We start from the raw sequence: 14,894 nt of genomic DNA on the forward strand, positions 1-14,894 counted from the left end.
ACTAAAAACAAGCTGCATTCAAATTAAATGTTAAATCCACAAAGCCACTTAGATTTGAGTTTACCTTCATTGAGTGAAGGGGAAAAAAAAAAGCAAAAAACCCCACAACCATCCAGCTCACCTTAAGTGCCAAAGCACAGCCAGTCTAGAACAGTTCTATCTGGGTTCTAATGAGGGAAAAATGTATGGAATGAAGGTTACAGATTTTTCTTTTTCTTTTTTCACTAAAGGCAAGATAATGATGAATACTAGGATATTAGATAAATACCTGAAAGCCAAACAACTGCCCACTTCCACGAATGCTTGATTTAATAATACGTACCTCACTGATGCATCTTAATAGCTTAACTCTCCTAATACTGGTTTTTAATAACTCAAAATTGGTTTGGGAACTAATTATAATTCATTTTCCTCGCAGAACTCATGCATAGGTTACCTTCTTGTGTGTACTTCCCTGTTGTGTGAGCTGGAAATTACTCTTGCTCCATCTCCCAGTACACAGAACATTGATCCAACCAGAGCGTTCCAAGTGCTGCCTACACCTCCCCTGCCAGCCATGCTATACCAGCACTGTGCATCATGTTGAAGCTAGAGCCTTCAGAGTGGCTAAAACTGAGGTAAGCAAATAGAGAAACCTCTCACTACATTTGAAGTCTCAGCATGATCTGATTCCCTCATTTTCTTAATATGCTGCACTACTGTATCTTCACGAAGGCAGCTTTCCTATTAGTGAGTTCCAGGACCCATCACGTGAGCGGCTCTGTGCTGCTGCAATGCCCTCACAGCCAAAAGCACGTTTCTGGGGAGTCACCTCCAGACTCACATTGATCAGGCTGTGCTCAGCAGCCTCTGTGGCAACAGGCAGGAGGAGTGCCTCACATACAAGCTGCAGTCAGTAGCTCTACCATTAAGATGAGGGATTCCCACTCTTCTGCAGTGAACTTCATTTTAGTGGTTGACAACAGGAAGAGAGCAGAGAACTTTAAACTTGAAGCCATCAGTGTAATCTCCAGTAGGGACCTATGGAAAAACATCACATCTTTGAAAGGAGAGAGATGACTGAAGAGTGGCAAAGGTCATTTGTTTATGAAAGAAATACTGAAGACTTCGAAATATAAATGGTTAAACTGCAAAACTGTGGCTTTTATTTCCAAACATACAATAAATAGGTCCACCACAACTAGCCTCTAACTTCATTTTACATGGAAGGATTTTAAAATTAGTTTGTGCATATTTAAAAAAAAATAATAAAACTTCCCTTTGCACATAATTCCATACATAACCCAACTGCATTACATACCAGCTTACGGTCTTGGCACTGTGATGCAAGCAACCAATTGGAAATGGAGCTTTGTGGCAAGAGATTGAACAGAAATCACATTTTGTACTGTTGATGAAACGTACCAACAATTTAATCTATGTCTGAAGTGTACAAAAAACTTTTAGCATGTAAATGCTGAAAAGCAAGTCTCCTTGTGGGGGCTGCAAGGTAAGTGGATTTATTAACTGTTTGCTATTTGCTACATGATATAATTTTCATACCAAAATACCTTTACTGCATAGTAACATTCCATATTTTCAAATGCAAGAAGAAATTAAATGCAGTCTTTTTGCTCTATTCCTCGTCGCTGAATTTAAAGACATTTTTAACCATAACTCTGCTTCATCACAGTGCAGAAGGCCCTTAATATTTCAAGGATTTATTCAGGCATATCTTTAATACAAAAGTAGAGGCTGAGGAAAAGCCAGAGTAGTCTATACACAATGCACAATCTGTGTACATTCTGAAGCTGTACCTCTTCAAGAACTACTTATACACTCTTCAAACAAATCCCTTTATCCAGCAATTCAAAATACTTTAGATCAGAAGTTTTATATTAGAATCAATACATTATATGCATATAAATACATTTATACCCTTCGGTTGCTGAACAACCCAGATGGCTGTGAGGATGTGACCTGAACTGGTTCTCCACTGGTCTGGGATACCAAACTGTATTGGCAGCTCACTGTTAACACAGTCACAGTAAGAAATGGAGATCTTTGCACAAGGTAGGTGTGCTACAGCATCAGTTAAGACTAGAAATAGTAGGTGACATCCTGGCACCTTCAGCAGGGCCAGGGCTCCAACTTTTGAGATGCAACACCTGGGCAGTGTTTTCTTTCTCTGCATATGCCCCGTTCATTTAGAGTCCCAGCAGAACAAAAACAAAACGAACAAAAAATAAAACCAAAGCAAAGCTTTTACCACTACAAATTTTCTTATGAGACAGGTGCTGCAGCTTTCAAGAGCAAAGTAGAATTCTGTCATTAAAAAAACAAAACAAAACTCTCCCCCCCCCAAAAAAAAAAAAACCAAAAAAACAAAAAACCAACCACTAGTGTGCAAGTGTGTACTTCAGAAGACAACAGCAAGGATCAAATACAGACCTCAGTTCAATCTGAAACACGGTAGCCAAACTGCTTGACAGAGAAATAGCTCTCACTGCAAATCTCATCTTCAGTTAACGAGTGCGCTTATATATACTGGTAGACACACCTGCCACACGCACACAAACCCCTCCTTCCCCCATCCTTCAGTACAATCTGCAGCATAATCATCATTAGCAACCACCAGAACGCTTTGGAAGCACGCAGGCAGCCCCTGAGCTCCCACAGCACCGCTTCCTCGTGAGCGTTTCAGGAGCATTCAGAACTGCACCGGTGCAGCGAGAAGCGTTCTCAACTTTGTCTCTCAAAGGATACAGCAACGCTGACTCTTTGAGTATCCTCCAAAGGTGCTAGAAGCTTTAAGTTTGAAGCGTTTCTTTCTACAATGCCAGGCATACAAACGTGGATCTCTTTTAAATAATATTGCACATAAAAATCATCTTAAACTTCGTAGTGAAAGCAAGGTTGGAGGACAGTGTTTCCCAAAACAGATTAAAAAGCTACCTGTACATATTAAGTTTTAATTTAAAGAACGCCAAGATTATTCAAAATCTAAGCACATAATACTGACAGAAAAATGTTAAATTGCACAATCTACATATAAATTACATTTGTAAATACTTAAAAGTTTTTAAACATCGAATACCCTTGATTTCACCAATCAGCTGGGTCACTGGCAGAGGATCAGCTCGATGAGTTAGAAGTACTTTCCCCCAGAAAAAAAACAGAAACAAAAAGATCTGCAGTCTTAGACGAAGCACTGGAAAGAGTTAAAGCATTTCAGCTCAGAGGTAGTGCTAAACACATCCAACTAGAAGTCCATTATATCTGAACTATGATGAAATAACGTAGTAAAATGTAGAAAGACTATAAAATTTACAAAAATAAATAGTTCTGAATGCTTTAGAAAATGCAAGAGACTTTGTTGACAAGTGTCTTGATCTGCTTTTCCGACCAAAAGAAAGCAAAGCGTTGTCTCATTTTTAAAATATACCCATCTCTAGTAATGTGTCTGCATCCATTCAATCCAACTACGCAACTCGACGTATGCTGACGTGGCATAGACTCTGATATTAAAAATAAAGTGGAGGCTTTGTAAAAGATCATCTCATATGAAATTTGTTTTGCATGTAAATTCTTCTGACAAATTAAAAATTGCACATAAAAAAGTTTATTGAAAGAGGCATGAGGGGTGAGAAGGGTATGTGCCTAATGTTCCACATGTACCCTGGAGGGAAAAAAAGATGATTGCACAGTTCTGATAAATAAATATTTCTTAAAAAAAAAAGAAAAAAAAAAGAAAAAAGGACCACCACCTTCCAGGTTTAAAAGTTTTGGAATTATTTAGGAAACCTCACTACAGACAAGTTATTTTTAGCTGTGTTTTAAATAATTCTTTACAACGTTTCCAGTGGCTTTTATCCTGAAACCAAATGAAAGCGGCAGTCAAAAAGTATCTTTGGGTAAAACAAATATCAGGACCCAACCAGAATCTCCATGATGTGGTCCAACTCACTCAGATCTGTTCTACATATTTGAATGTTGTTTGCCGAAGAAGAATTACAAGTTGGAAAGCTCTTCAACGGTTCTTCTGTAGCAAGAGGTGGTGGCCTGGGCGGCATCAGCGGGGGGCAACAGAAGTCTGAATCGTACATTGAAGTATCGATATCTTCAAAAATGTCATCTATTGCCAGATCCTTCAAGTAGCTGGTTGAATTGGAAATCTCAAAGGAACCAAACACGCATTCGGCTCCTTTCAAATCCTGTCTGTCGTCTTCTAGCTTTAGACCGGGATTTTCTGGAAACTTTGGCTGCTCATCTCCAGCAGGAACCAGACAAGTAGGTGGGCTTATATCTTCTACAAAGTCTAAATCCTTCAGAATAGACGAAATAGCAGACGACATATCATCATCTGAAACTATCAGCAGGCTATTTTCAATCGGGTCCTCCGCAGACCTCAAGTCACAACAGTTAGACTCTTGCTGACTAATACCTGAAGGCAGCTGTAGGGAAATCCCAGATGACTCCATCCCTGTGTAGCTGGGAGAACTAGGAGTAATGCCAGTGCAGACAGTAATTGCCTGCTGATTACTCTCTTGTCTCATTTCCTCTTGAATTTGCCGCACTGTGTTGGCTATGAGGACAGAGCGGTGCAAGTTCGGTTCCACCAGCATTTTGTAAGTCTGTAGCTTGGTGAGGCACATGTTAAGCACCAGCTGCCTCTTAACTGGATATGGCAGATTTCGACTGGAATCGAAGGCACTAGAGAGACCAGCCATGTTCTCCTCATAGTCACTCAGTTTGCGTTTTAGGCCTCTCCCCAACATGAACCTGAAAGAGAAGAACTCTGAATTAACCTTGGCCAACACGGTCACTTCTGTAAGATCTCAACAGGCACCTTCAGAAGTCCACAGCAACTGGCTGACTTAAAATTCTAATGCTGTAGAACACTGAAAGACAGTACAAAATCCCATACAAGAGAATTTAATTCAGAAGATGCACCTTCCACCTGCACTGTTTCACAACATTTTTTCAAAGGAGAAAACACTAGAAATAGAGTAACTGCTGTCCAAAAAAGCAGCTTAAGAACTTCCAATTCCCATTTTTAATGTTTACTTTCAACTCTACTATGAGAATAAGAACTTTATAGGTTATCTGTGTTTTTTAACCTCTGTCATTAAAATTACACAGCATATGAGATTCATTAATGAAGTTTAAAGTCTTACATCCATATGAAAGGAAATAGTTGCTTAGCAGTTTAACTAAGGGACGAGAGGAAATCTGGCAGTGTCTCAGAGCTCAAAGAATCATTACCAGTACCAGCGACCACCAGTTCACAACTTGCTAGTAACCTAACTCTATGGATATCCAGCAGGAGTCTTTCACACAGAAGTTCAGTAGTGAACAGTAAACACTGGTAAATACTGATTACACACATCTTGATGTGCTCGAGGAATACAGGGACCTCACTCCCAAACAATTTAAAAAATTAAGCAATTGTACATTAGACACTCAGTGGCAGATCAAGGGCAGATCCTGAACGTACAAAGATCCAGACACTGCACAGGGCCTCCCAGCTTCCTTTTCATGTGAGCACTGGGCACTGCCAGCAGCAGCTCAGCTGATGGCCGCAGCTGCCAGCTGCTAGACTTTTGGGAACAAGGAGATGGCAGCAGGATAAAGCCTCTTTTACTTCTGGGATTTCTCCAGATTTGCAGGAAGCAACGCAGGGCTCCATGGCTACGTTCACGTGCCTGGACAAGGCTGCTGGAGAACTCAGCTCCTCTGGAGGAACAGAAAATGAGCAGGCATTCTTCTCAGTTAGAAATGCATGAAAAACAGACAGCAAGTAGAGCAGTTTATGTTTTCAACTTCTAAATCATACCCACAGTTTCTGGGACACACCTACATAAGTTAAGCCTGTTGTAAGAATGTGTTTTTGCTTAATGGGTAAGTAGCTTGAAAAATAAACACAATTAGCTATCCCTTTTGCTATTAAAATAAAAGATTAAGTGAATCTTTCATTTCTCACAATTCTACCAAAGCTGCAATTTTTCTAAGCTTCAAATATAAGTTTAAACTTTGTAAGCTTAAGAATGTGTTCTACTCTGATTTTTTTCTGCCAAACTACCAGAGCAGCAGCTGAACCTCTTGATAAAAATGAGGTGTCTGAATGCTGCGTGCCTCCTCATGTGCCCACACTGCCCCCAGCCCTGCACCCCATCTGAAGCAAACAGAGCCAGGCAGTACTGAGCACTCGGCTACAACAAAATCAGCACCAATCCACGTACAAAGTTCAAGTGCCAATATTAAAAGGGGATGTGCACGTACACGATAGGCACTGCCTGTGAAACTATCAGCAATACTGCCTGCAACTGGTAACATCGCACACAAACCAGGGGAAACTACAAGTTACACAGGCCCTTACAATAAAGTTGTTGCTAGATATGCCAGTGCGTGGCATACTGTGAAGAAACAGTATCAGTGACAAATCACACGGAAATCACTAACTCTCCATCTTAAATAGCATTTAAGGTTGTGCAACCTAAGGCATGCCCACATACCCTTCCTGTAAGGAACAAAAGTACACATCAAACCAGCTCTGTGTCTGCTAAGCACCATCAGTTCCCACACACCACATACTAGCTGTGTTGGATTTTTCCCCCCCATTCTCTACTCAAGCAGACCAAAATTCCTATTCCCAAAGGAACAAAATACAAAGCACACACGGAACAGCAATTCTGATGGTTCATACATTCAGAATGCTTGGTTTTGCCACTTTACAGCTGTTAGCAATCTTAACCTCTGACATCTCAAACGTGCTAGTGTTTCAATTCTGTAAGCAAGCTTAAAGAGCATGCAAACGTGCACGAGGACACATCATTTCACAGAACAACTCAAACCCAAATGTTTAACATTTCAAGTCATACAGTAGGCTAGACTAAGTATTTTATGCTCCCATAGGAGACACCCTCCTTTCCTCTCATAAAGAAGTGTCCTACAGTATTCCTGACATACGTAACAAAGCTCGGGTCTGACAGTACTTGGAACTGTAAGAACTAAGTGCAAGAAACAATTTCAAGTGCTTCTATTTTACAGACTCCTCATTCTCCACATGTTGCAAAAGCCTTTTGTGTGTGTGGGGGGGAGTTTTCTGATTATTATGATTTAAACATACTCCTATCTTACATTTCATTAATTCTGCCTGATCATTTTGATTTTTGCCTAATTGCAAGGCTGCTCAAGTCTCTGGCAAATAAAAAACAGTGCCACCAGTACAGCGGATTTAGAAGTGACCAGTGGCATGGTTGCTACAGGAGACATGAAATTTCTTGTCAAACATACTCAGCTGCTGACCTACAAAAGATACAGAGTCCCTTTGTTACCAGCTAATCCACATTTTATCAGGTCTTTTGCTTTACTTTTGAGCATAAGAATTTCTGACAGGGTCATATTCTTAACAAACTGCTCTGTACTCACATGCAATTTGTCCTCTTGCAGCACTGCCCAAACCAAAAATCACAACCAACACCCTTTTATGATAGCACTGTAAGCCACTCTTTCCCTCAACATTAAGAAAAAGTTCAAAGATCCAACTTTTATAATCTTTTGTTATGGGGAAAAAAAACACAAAAGCATAATAAGGAATGTAGCATCTCAACAAGTTTTCTGGTGTTTTCTCATCCTCTCTCATTACAGTAATGCAAACAGAGTCACAGCCCATTTAGGACTAAACACTCTTTAATTGAAGTTATTTTGTGGAAAAAAAAAACCAACAGAGTGAATTTAATGTTTAGGAGTGCCAAACTCTCCATCTATGGCACGCATAGAAATTCTGCCCCTGCCAGCAGGCTCCTCAGTTACTTTCAGTTCCACAGAGTCCATTTAATAGAAACTCCTCCCTGCTAAGAAGAGCAGAAGCCTCCATGCTCTGTAACCCTACACTGTACCCAAGTTGGAAAAAAACTTGGAGGGAAGAGGCACGTTATGGGTTGGCAGATCTGCAGAGAACAGCAAACACACAGGCCTGCTCAGAGCTTGCAGTTACTCAGAAGAAACATTCCAGGCTACCAAGAAAAATTCACATTGCAACGTGTCGCAGACAATGCAGGACTCGTGCCACCATTTCAGATGAAAAACACAGCTCCATCTGTCACGGGGTCTGAGAGTGCAGTGCAGCTGCCACTGACACATGGTTAGGAAGTGCAGCTGGAAACAGCCACAAAGAACACAGCACGTGAAAACTCTCCATTACTTCTATTTAAGCAAACTACCACTACATTTCTTCTTCCTCACCTCCCCACAACATTTTAAGAGAGAGGTGAGCAACAGGTAGAATGTGGAACTGCCCGGAACTTTCATTTTTAGACAAGAGAAGAAAAGTTTCAAAAAATAAGTACATAAAAGCTGGCTGGCAAGTCAAAATTGCATGAACACAAACTTGACATGCAGAAAAGCAGCACTGCAGTTAACTACACAAGAATTACTGTTACCACTAAGTAGGTTTAAATGCCTAGATCACCAATAGAGTGCTTGGCCCGCACCATGCAGGAGGTCCAAATTATTTCCTCTCACCAGTCCCTTCTGGCTTCTCTTCTGAGGTTATCTTTAAATTCAAACTTGCTTAATTCTTCACATGCAGTGTTAAGTTTTTCAGCCTTAATCTGTCTCTGGTGATAAATGACTGTTTCTTGTGAGAGCAATATTAGATTTGAACAGATGTAAGCACCTCCTAAGTGAAAGCTGCCTGCCTAGTTTCCAGTAGGACAACTGTACTACCTTGAATTCACATCAATATTAGAGACTCCTCACTATTTATAATACAGGTAATTCTCTTTAAAAGTCTCCTTAGGCACATAACCATCCAAAACACCAAACGTAGAGCCAGCCTGACTGCAGACTTCTGATAGCAACTGACTAAAGCTGGCTGATAACCTGATTTCCTGCCCTCCTTCCACAGGCACACGCCACAAGCATGCATCCATCTGCAGGAAACACAAAGGACGACAAACATCCCCACAGCCAATGGAAATCTCCCAGAACTATCCAACGTACGCTGCATGCTGGTTCTAATGATACCTTTCCCCTACCACACATGTGTTTGAGCACAGGCAACACAACTTCATTAAGTTTTAATTAAGTGGTGGGTGGAGTCTTGGCTAGTATTGCATCTATCAGAAGCTGCAAAGGAAAAAGGTACGACTGAAGGTAGAGTTAAAAGTGTAAATCCTTTCCCTCCATCTGGACTTAACACTGATCACTTCAACACGACTTACATAACACAGTAAGCTGTCAACAGACCTCACAGGGCAGCCTATCTGAGCTGCTGGAGATCCCCACACAGCCACATCCCGGCTGCGACTGAAAATTAAGGGGAAGTAGGGGCAGGAGGATTAAATGCCTGAAAAGACTGGAGAGTAAGAAAGTAACCCAGACGAGAATACACTGTAAAACACACAAAGATGTATTTAAGTCCCCTCCTCCCCGCCCTGCCCCGTTTTAGCCAAGATGAGTAACTGCTAGAGGTGGCTAAAAATGTACATATAGGGAGGAGTGCAGTCCTACCAGCTTACTCCCATACCTAAAGTCCTATGTAACAGTCTCTTTACAGGAGTTAGAGATGGTCAGAACAGAGCTGCTCAAAGAAGGGAGAACTGAGGTCAACGTTGGGTCACGAAATCCTGATCTATTAACACCAAAGTCTTTCCTGCTACTTCTCCGCTAACCAGAACACAGACCCAAGACATGCCACTGTTCAGACTTAAAAAAAACAACCAAACAAATAACAAAAATAGAACACTCCACACATGGATGCACCTAGCATCTTTTCCTGCATTCAGAAAATAAAAATAGGCTGAAAAGTATTCATTAATTAAGAACAGGAAAGAAGTGAGAGGAAGACTGAGCTAAGCACAGAATTACTTTGTGGAATTCATAACCTTCCCACTGTCCCTTCAGTATTTGTGGAAACGGAACAAATATCTACCATACAGTAATATTTTAGGGACTGAAATTATGTTTACGAAGCACTTATGAGCAAGTTTTACTTCTATTTAGAATTTAGATGAAGGCAACCTCCCATCTATTTATATTATGTCTAATACTAATTCCTACATTTGGAGGACATCTTCCTAAGTTCCCTACTCCCTTCTTTGGTGCTGATAAGAGCTTTGCTTTAAAAGCTACACCACACTAAGTTTCAGGGCACAACATCTCACTCTGGACAAGACGACCCTCAACTGTGAAGTACATTTTCCACAAGGTACAAACATGCAGCTCTGGGCAATTTACAACTGTAAACAAAACACATTCTTAGCAACTGCTATCTATCACTACAGGCTGATAATATAGATGTACTCAGGCATTACTACTGTTAAGCAAATACAATTCTTCATACTTAGGGAAAACCCAACAACTAAACAAAAGAGCCACCAGCATTACTCTCCTCTTCCCTTGTGACTGTAGCTCCACACACACAAGCAAAGCTCACAGGTGTGTATTTTTAACGAGGAAGCATCTAGCAGATATTTTTCAGGAGCGTGGAGTGTGGGTTTTTTTTGTTTGGCTGGCTTTTCAGGTTCTTTTTTAAGCAGGAAGACAGGAATCATTTAAACTGGAGATCAATAGTAGATGGTAAGAGCTAACACCTGATCAAGAGTTACTAAATCAACGAACTCCCATAATAAAACCAGAACATAATTGAGAACACACGAAACCAAACAAGAGACAAACAACCACGGTTCCACCTAAGGAAAAAGGACTGGAGAGGCAAATGATCCTTAGAACTTTCAAAGTGAGGACAAACCAGTAATCAAGTGAATAATTATCAATCCTCTTTTCTTACATGATCTTTAACTTCAAACAGAGATACTGAATGTATTCACCTACTCAATACTGACATATTCTGGGGTTACAGTGATCTAGATGTAGATCACAAAACAAACAAAATTTACAGCTTATTACCTGTGTCAAATCTGGACACCTAAACAAAGCCTAAAGCACTTCACTTTATACTATATCATCACAGAATCATAAAATCACAGAATGGCCTGGGTTGAAAAAGACCACAATGATCATCTAATTGCAACCCCCCTGCTATGTGCAGGGTCACTAACCACCAGACCAGGCTGCCCAGAGCCACATCCAGCCTGGCCTTGAAATATATATACCGCAATTTTTAACGTTATTATTCAGTTTACCATTCTAGCCCACAAAAATAACACCTACAGCTGATTATGAGAACATAGAATATGCTCAGAAGATTTAAAAATATACAAGCAGATACCCTTAGAAAAGAGAGAGGAGTCCAGGCAGGAAGATTCCGGATTTTGCATAAAGTGTGGTCATCCAAAGAGCCTCCAGCTACTCAGGGGTCCAGGCCATCCACAGAGGTAGGATGATGTGACTTAAAGGGAAAAACATGAAAAAAAAATAAAATTAATTGATATGATATTTTTAAACAGGAAAGATTAAGCTTGCAAATCAATAGAGCTATTCGAACGACTGTGCTAAATCCTACTAAAGCAGTGAAACTGGAATACGAAAAAACAAGAGTTCATCAATGCACTGCAGTACGAGGACCTGGTAGTTCCACCTACAAAGACATGAAACGTGAAAATTACGTATTCTTCCCCAAAATGACAGAAGAGCACTGATCCTCCACATGTTGGGCTTTTGGGTAAGAACATGCACTGGTACTTCTTCAGGTTACTGAATGCTGACTTCCAATTGCAGTAATATCAGAAATCACACATCAGGAGAATTGTGAAGTACATTTCAGAATTAACTCCTAACTTTTAGAGGCTGCAAAACGAGATCAGTTTTTATGGAATGCCCTGATTCCTCTCATTTTCAGCACAAGTGGAACCACTGCAAGTAGATAACAGGCAGGATGCCCCAGGACTGCATGTAATCAGCACAGCATCATTTTCATCAGAACTCTGATAAAGCAACATCTGCAGTGTGCCAACAGACCACACGGATTAAATTGTGGATTAGACCAAAGACTGGAAACACAGGGGGACATGAAAAGGCTGAAGTGACAATGATCTGAGGAAGAGGCTGGGACGTGCAGATGGAATTGTATGATCCGTGTTCTTGTGGTCTCAGCTGCACCTGGAGAACCCAAGTTCCTTAGTTGCAAGATGTAATGCCCTTATGAAGGCTGGCAGCCTACCCTCTGCATTATACTTAATGTGCTTGTGTGTATGCACACATACGTACAGATGCCCACCCACAGCATTCTAACCATTTCACAGTTACCAAAAGATCCAAGATCAGTTTTATCCTGATGATCATTGGGGACTGTATTTAAAGAACAACAGTTCATATGCTACTTAACTCTGCTTAAAATAATACGCAGTGAAAGCTGGTATCGTATTTAGCCAGACAGAACAGTAAATGAATACATGTGATTTTAGACAGCAACTCCCAGCCTAATCCTATCAAAAGGCTCTTCCATTCACAGGTTCTTGGAACTGAAAAGGTGCAGTGAAACAGCACAGAGGTGCTCATGGCTGATAATGCTCCATGTAACCTCAGTAATAGGTACAGCAATACTGCCCTCCCACTTCTAGAAGCTGACTTCCTTATGAAGGAACGTTTGGGCCGGAAGGGACCATTAAGATCATGCAGTTCCAACCCCCACTATGGGCAGAGACACCTCCCTCTAGAGCAGGTTGCTCACAGCCCCATCCAGCCTGGCCTTGAATGCTTCCAGGGATGGGGCATCCACAGCCTCTCTTGGCAACCTGTGCCAGCAAATCATGAGAAGACCAATGTTATAAGTAACCAAAAAAATGAGACAAATAACTCATAGTCCTTTTCTTGTTTCGCTGCAAGCACAGCAGCTTAAAAGGTCAACGTGGTGATCTTCTGAGGTGTAGCTGCTAAGTCATGAGGGGGGGGGAAACATTCACTGGCCGCATTTTCTACACACTAAAGATGAAAGGACAAACGTTTCAGAGTGCTAATTCTTTTCAGTATTAAATACTCCTCTAAAAAAAACCCTAACAAATAAGCCGCAGCAATTAAAAGTTTTGGATTCGGGATAAGAAAGGCCCAGAGTTCTGCCCACTGTATTTCAGAAGCCCAACCTTTTGCTGGAAGGAGCTGGAGTCCAAGGAGTTATGAAACTTAACTCTTTTATTCCGCACTTTAACAAATCCCTTTAGCATCAACCGTTGAGGTTACAGCGTTTCCCCTGCACGATCTCACGGAGCGGCAGCGCAGAGGGAAGGTTGGCGGGCTCAGATCTTACAACCCACGTAGCGAACGAGCGGTACGCAGCGCACACAGAAGCCGCACGGCAGGCACTCCTCGCCGGGCGCAGAGCGCTGAGGGCGCCGCACGGCCCGGGCCCCGCCACCATTCGGCCTTTGTGGCAGCAGGCGGGAGCCGCGCCGTTACTTCCTGCACCTCCCCCCGGCCGTAACCGGAGCCGCCCCCGGGCTCCCCGAGCTGCGAAAAGTTGCACTCCTCCCCCTTCCTGCCGCCGGCGGACCTCGAGCGGCTAATTATAACTGCGCGGCCAACTTCCAGCCCCGGGCCCGGCGGCGGCCCGCTCCGACCCCTCGCCCCGCGCCCGCCCGGCTTCCCTCCGGGCCCGCCGCGCCCCGCCGCCCGTTCCTCGCGCTCCCCTCGTGGGGCTAAGACCGAGCGCCCCAGCCCCCCGCCCCCCCCCCGCGCGGCCGTTACGCCCCCTCACGGCGCCTCCCCCAGCCCCTCGGGCCGCCGCCCGGCCTGGCCCTACCCTGCGCCTCACCTGGCAGCGGAGCGGCCGTCCCCGTTCCGTCGCCGCCTGCTTGCCTGCCTGCCTGCCTGCCTGCCTGCCTGCCTGCCTGCTTGCTTGCCTGCCGTGCCCTCCCGCGCCTACCGGCCGGGCTCCCTTCGGCGGGGCTGGGACTCCGACCGGGAGGAGGCACCACCCCCGCCGGGCCCCGGCAGCCTCCGCTCCGCCCTTCCCTCCGCCCGCGGCACCCACAGCGGTGGCGGCGGGGAGGGGTATGTGCGTGTGTGTGTGTGTGTGTGTGTGTGTTGGGGGGGGGGGAGGAGTGGAACGCCGCGCGCACGGCGCCCGCCAGCTGGCCGCGTCCCTATTGGCCAGCGACCGTCACAACCTGCCCAGCAACCATTTTCTCACTGGTCCGCGAGCCCGGGGGGGTTGGGCTCCGGCTGGCCCCGCGGCGCCGCCCAATGAGACAGCCGGAAGAGCTGAAGTGGGCGGGGCTCTCCGCAGGCTTCGCCCAATCGCGAGGCGGGCGCCACTGAGTCCCCCCCACCCACCCGTCTCCCGGCACGGCGCTCCGGGTGCCGCGGGCGGAGGGCGGGGGGCAGGCAGGCACGGGGCGGCACGCGGCACGGCTGCACGCCTCGCTACCCGCGGGGAGCACCCGGCTCCGCCCGCAGCGCTAGGACCCGGCCGGAGCAGCAACGCGCCGCCAGGCTTCGCGCGGAACCCGCATCTCTGCCCTCCTTTTATTGCTGTTATTAAACCTAAATAAAGTGAAATTAAAGTCGCTGACCGAAATCGCCCTGTTTAAAGGAGGGGCTCCCACAACTGCGTCCTGCCGTGCGGGCGCACGCGCCTCGGCCCGCTGATAACGCCGCGTCAAACGCTCCGAAAAGCGTTTTCACTTCAATTTCTTTCTCCCTTTACAGATGAGAGCTTTTTGGCCGCGCTCGCAGCCGTTTCCTATTTGCTCTCCGTGAGCGTTTGGGTAATCAAGTGACAGCGGCACGATGCTTGTGCAAGGCCGATTTCAACACCTGACTTCCACGTAGTGATCGGTCGGAGCCGTCGTCAGCCCCAGCAGGGCCACCTGAAACCCCAACGGCCCGGCCTAGGCCAACCCCACAGGGCCGCGGGCCTTCTTCCATCCCCCACCCCCATTCACGACCTAACGCTGACAGAAGCCCATATTTTCTCTAGGGATAGCGCGTCTTCCAAGTCCTCCGCGCTCTCC

At 44.4% G+C, this 14,894-nt stretch overlaps 1 protein-coding gene across 1 annotated transcript; it reads right to left on the reverse strand.

Moving 5' to 3' along the window:
• Positions 1–1,115: 1,115 nt before the first annotated feature.
• LOC128086009 (SERTA domain-containing protein 2-like) lies at positions 1,116–13,923 on the reverse strand. The gene is made up of 3 exons (XM_052694087.1): positions 13,694–13,923; positions 11,216–11,335; positions 1,116–4,761 (listed from the first exon to the last, which is right to left on the reverse strand). Exon 3 carries the CDS (start codon positions 4,755–4,757, stop codon positions 3,906–3,908), a length of 852 nt encoding a protein of 283 aa, XP_052550047.1. The 5' UTR covers positions 4,758–4,761; positions 11,216–11,335; positions 13,694–13,923; the 3' UTR covers positions 1,116–3,905.
• Positions 13,924–14,894: the final 971 nt, after the last annotated feature.

This window comes from Tympanuchus pallidicinctus, unplaced genomic scaffold, assembly GCF_026119805.1.
Source record: "Tympanuchus pallidicinctus isolate F22 unplaced genomic scaffold, pur_lepc_1.0 scaffold3, whole genome shotgun sequence".
Classification (NCBI taxonomy): domain Eukaryota; kingdom Metazoa; phylum Chordata; class Aves; order Galliformes; family Phasianidae; genus Tympanuchus; species Tympanuchus pallidicinctus.

What these genes read in the sequence shown, in the direction of transcription:
- LOC128086009 (XM_052694087.1), bottom strand. Translation starts at nt 4,757, where the DNA reads ATGTTGGGGAGAGGCCTAAAACGCAAACTGAGTGACTATGAGGAGAAC.